Below are 4,827 nucleotides of genomic sequence, written 5' to 3'. Positions count from 1 at the left end.
GAGAGTTCGAAGTCTGCGATTCGCCGGGGATCCGAGTCTTGGTGCCTGGCATTCCCGGGAACCTCGTCGTCGTCGTTGTCGTCGTCGTCGGGGCAGGCTCGCGCAGGCGCGGTGAGATTCTCCGAGAAACAACTCCGTTCCCCGATGGGGTCGGTCGGGTAAGCGGGCAGGGTGTGGAGGGTGTGGAGGGCGATCCCCCCGTGAGGAATGCGCTCACTTACACGCACCCGCGCACGCACACAACTCCGCAGCGGCACCGCCCCTTCCCTCGAGGCAATTCTTATTGCATGGCAGTCTCTCTCGGCCGAGCTGCGACACCCAAGGGCCTTGGAGAATTCCACAAAAGCAGACCTGCCTGCCAACGGGGGGTGCCGGGGCCCCGCCTTAACACACCCCCGTCACGAGGTGAGAGCCATGCAAACATTCCCGCCCGATGGAATTCGGGGATTTCACGCTCGCCCGAAAGACACATCGAAAACGGGGAGAGAAAAATGGAGCGCCGGGGGCTCTCCGCCTCCGCCCGCTAACCAACACGTACGATCGATACCCTTCTCGTTCCCGAGGGGGCCATCGTGACGACGGACTTCCACCGGGAAACGTCCCGTTGTCGGTCACGCAGCATACCTGACCTCCCTCATCATCCTCCCTCATCATCCCCCCCGGGGCATGTTTGTCACCCCCGCCCGCCAGACTACGTTCCCCCCGTACTCCGGGGTGGGTACAAGCCGCCCGAAAAGCGTGCGACAGATTCCCACCCCAGACTTTCGTCTCTTATCTTTTTATCCCGTCCGTCGGGCACTGGCAAGCAACGGTGCGCCTCCTGGGGAGAGGAAAGTGACCTCCCTTTAACCGGGTGGGCGTGAGCTCACTCACGCAGCAGGCCGAAAACGACGAAAGACGTGCCCTCTCACTCACTTTCTCCCTCTCTCCCAAGCCGATCTCTCACCCATTTAGATACACGATTTCTTAGAATAGGAACCTAGCCAACCAGGGAACACATCGAGGAGGACCAGGGAAGTGAGGGGGGAAGCGAGGAGGCCTCGTTTTCTGGTTTCATTTTAACTCTGTGCTACCTATCCGTACCTACCTACCTAACCACCGTCCCATCCCCCCAGAGCTGAAAGGCGCGCGCGCGCGCCGCGGTCGTTTGCTTTTGCTGCTTGCGCCTAAAGCCTCTCCCAACACACCAAAAAAAGTCTCTCGCGTCGCGTCAGCCCTGTCACTGCATCTCCCGCGTCTTGGCTCGCGGTGATAGGCCCAGCCTCCTCCTCACCCTTTCCCCCCCGGACGCTCCACCACATCGAATCACGCCGTATGCAGGGAAGGACCAAAGGATGCAGGTCGCGCGGTACAGATCATCGCAAGGAGGACGTCACTTTGGGCAGTTCTCGCGCACAGGCTGGATCGGAAGGACAGGCAGACATTCAAGCGGTAATGAACCCGCGTCGGTTGACGTCAAGAACGGACGCGCGGAGAAGCACTGGTGCCGAAACGCAGAATGCCCAAAGACCATTTCCATTCGTCTAAAAACGTCTCTCGTGCCTTCTGGATCACATCAACTTCTTTCTCTCTCTCTCTGCCTCTCTCCGCCCTCTCCTGTCTACCTTGCTATTTTCAAGGAACTTTTCATTTAACAAACGTCGACGGACCCCAGTAAAGGCCATCGGTCGCCGATAACTACAGAAATATCCGACTTCCTCGTCGGATTTCGTTTCATCATGTCCTTCGTCATGGTTCTCATAACAAGAAAGCCGGGCTGCGCAAGCCGACAGCCAGGAACAAAACATAGGGGATGACGTCCGGATCGCACAATTCCTCAAGCAAAAGTGGATATTAGTCCTCCAAGCCGGGAGGGTTCCGCCCCCTTCCTCAATATGTGAAGCAAATGTGTCCGCGGGAAGTGAAGTAAGGAAACAGGTCGAAACCATCATCAAAGCGTGCTGTCGTCTATGTACCCGTCGATGGGCGTGTTCTTGCGGGAGTCTGTCCGCATGGGTATCGGGCAGATGACTCGCGTGAACTCATAAAAGTCGTGAGACAATAACGGGCGTAGCAAAATGTACAAAAGAAAAGGATTCACTAAAAGGGCGATTCGGACCGGCGACGGTTGGTGTCGCGCCGTCTGAAGTCCCGAAGACGTTCGTCAATGTAGGCTAGTCGATCAGACAGGTTGCGAGGCGGCGCTGAGCCGCCGTCGACGGATTGCTGAATTGTCGCAAAGGGGCGGATTGTTCCATGATCGAATTCCTCTGGCTGTGTAAACCTGTTGGGGAACGAGAAGCTGGTGCTCGATCCAGGGAACGGCGATCCGAGCCGCGGGGGCGGCCCGGTGGTAGGTGCCAATAGAGAACTGGAGGAGCCTGAAAGCTGAGGCCGAGCTTGAGGTATCGGCATAGGGGCCGTGAAGAGCCCTGCGAGATTCGTTCGGGGCACGAAGAGGTCGTCGCGCGAGTTGCGGTCTGTCGAGCTGAATTCGATCTCTGGCTTGACCGGCGTCTTTGGGAGGTTGTCGGCAGGCATCGGCTCGGTCCAAAGATCGGACACGAGACTGGGCCGCTTGGTCTTCCGCGGCTCGTGTGACGCCTGCCTCGCTCTCCCAATACGCTTCTGGGTGTTGGACCGGCTTCTCGTCAGGCGCGCTGGAGACTGGAGAGTGCGCCTGTGGCCCAGGCTCTGGTTCTGTCTCTGAGGTGCTGAAGAAATCGCCGCGGCCAGTGCCCCGGTTGAGCTGGGTCCGTAGCTCTTGGCCATAAAAGGCGACCCAAGGCGTGGGCGTTCATCCAGAGGAACGTCTAGTTGCGCAAAATCCGTGGGTAAAGGCGGGAACGGCTCCGTCATCGACTCCTGGACGGGCTCGGGGTCGGACGTTATGAGTTGCGCGAGAGGGCCTTGGGGCTGCATGGCCTCCGAGGTGCTAAGCGTGAGCGACATGGACATGTCGTGTGCCGAGAAGACCGAAGATGACCGTGCCGGCGTGGATCTTCGGTTCCAAAACCTCGTCGCGGTTCTGCCAAAGGGCGTAGGGCTGTTGGCGAGGAACTGACTTGTCCGGGCCGACGACGAAGTCGCTTTGAGCTTGCACAGCTCTCTCAGGTGGGCTCGGGTGGCTGCGCAGGTATGTGGCCACTGTAGGAAGGTGCAGGCGACTTCTACGGTTGGGGTGTTGCTTCCACTCTTGGGGTTCAGCGACCTTCTTCCGCCCTTGGGGCCTCTCCAGCTCCTCTTCGCTTCCCTGGAAACACGAAGGCACACTCCGTGGGGAGGGATGCAGCTTTTTCCGGTGCGGAATGGCGTGACTTTGGGGTCCTGCAGGTACGTGAGGTAGGTGGTCCACAGGTGGTCGCTCATGGCCTTCGTCCAAGGGGCCTTCCTCCTTTTTGCCTTTGGCTTGGATGGGAGGCGGGCGGCCTCGTCAACAGGATCGGGGAATGGGTGGCTGAAGTGGTCCGATGCCTCTGTCTCGGGGCTGATACACTGCAGGTCTTCGGAGGTGAGCGAGAAACGACTGAAAAGGGACGCGCTGGTTTGAGTGGACCGTGCGGTGGACGGACGGCTGGATTCGCATTCCGGGGTAGACTCGCCGCTACTGAAGGCAGAGTCGATGGACCAGTTGGGATACCGCCTAGGGGATAGCGAGGGGGCGGCGCCGGGTGCTGGCGTCTTTGGTGGAGAAAAGCGCCTGCCGCGAACCTTATGTAACCCGAGGTCATCCAGGTCCTTGAGGTTGTGGATGATTGGGTATGTCATGCTAGATATTTGCTTGTTTGCGCCAGCCGGCTCGGGCTCTTCGATGCTGGGGATTGGCACGTCGGCGGCAGCAACTGACGCGAGGAATTGCGACGTCGGGGCGGCCAAGCTGGAGGCGACGCGCCTTTTCAGTCTGAGCCGGGGACGCGGCGGCGAAGGGGGCTGCAACTCCTCGTCGCCGGCAAAAGGCTCCGGTGTTTTGGGGTTCTGTTGATCCGGATCATGGAAGCGAAAGCCTTTTGGCAGCGTCGCCGCCCCGGAATGTTGGGGGTTCATCTTGGAGAGCCTCTGGAACGGTAAGTCCTCTTGCGAAAAATGCCAGTGGCAACGCCGCTCGCGATTTGGAGGCGGATGGCGAGTGCTTGACCAAGAACAAAGGCGACGTGGTGCCTGCGCTTGTCTTTGTGGCGGCAGATTGAGACAGGGAGGAATTCAGCCCTCCAGATGACTTGGTGACGCGCGCGTCGAGGGAAAGGTCCGCAAGCCTCGGCGGTTCCAATTGAACTGAATGCCGATCTCGCGAGACGTGCGCGGTGGTTTCCGAATTGGCGGCGCAAAACGTCCGATATGCAACGTCTTGGACTGGCTGGCTGAGACAATTCCGGTGGCTGGTATGGAAAGCTCAATCAAAATGCAGCGCAGATATGCAACGGCCTCGCCTGGGTTCGAGGATCTGTCGAAAAACACAACAACAAACTCCCGTCAAGACCGTGGTCGAATGGAATACAGAAAAAAGAAAACGTCTTCGTCGGTGTCGTCGTTTCGTGTCAAGGGTCGTTGATAAGTCGTAGATGTTAAGGGAGTCGTTGGCGCAACACTGTATGCGGGATCAAGGAAATGGTCGTCGCGACGAGCCAGACGAACGGACGAGTATCGTCGTCGTCGTCTTTGCGGGTGGTGGATGGCTCGTGATTGTGGACTTGGCCGAGGAGATCGCAGCGCACCCCCACCACCGGAGGACGGCTGATAGTTGCGAAAGGAACGACTGTGGTGAAGAGAGAGGTGGGAGGAGGAAGACCGGAGGATACTGGGCTGAGGCGGGCCGGTGTGGTATGTATGGCAAGCTCCAGCGACGGTGGG

The 4,827-nt window shown here is 59.1% G+C and overlaps 1 protein-coding gene across 1 annotated transcript; it reads right to left on the bottom strand.

The window, feature by feature from the left end:
* Positions 1-2,079: 2,079 nt before the first annotated feature.
* Positions 2,080-4,023, bottom strand: EsH8_I_000831 (uncharacterized protein; the record flags this gene model as incomplete). The annotated part of the gene is made up of 1 exon (XM_083268244.1): positions 2,080-4,023. One exon carries the CDS (start codon positions 4,021-4,023, stop codon positions 2,080-2,082), a length of 1,944 nt encoding a protein of 647 aa, XP_083118682.1.
* Positions 4,024-4,827: the final 804 nt, after the last annotated feature.

The sequence above is a fragment of the Colletotrichum jinshuiense genome, chromosome 1 (assembly GCF_051148585.1).
Source record: "Colletotrichum jinshuiense chromosome 1, complete sequence".
Taxonomy (NCBI): domain Eukaryota; kingdom Fungi; phylum Ascomycota; class Sordariomycetes; order Glomerellales; family Glomerellaceae; genus Colletotrichum; species Colletotrichum jinshuiense.
This window is presented reverse-complemented; position numbering and strand designations above follow the sequence as displayed.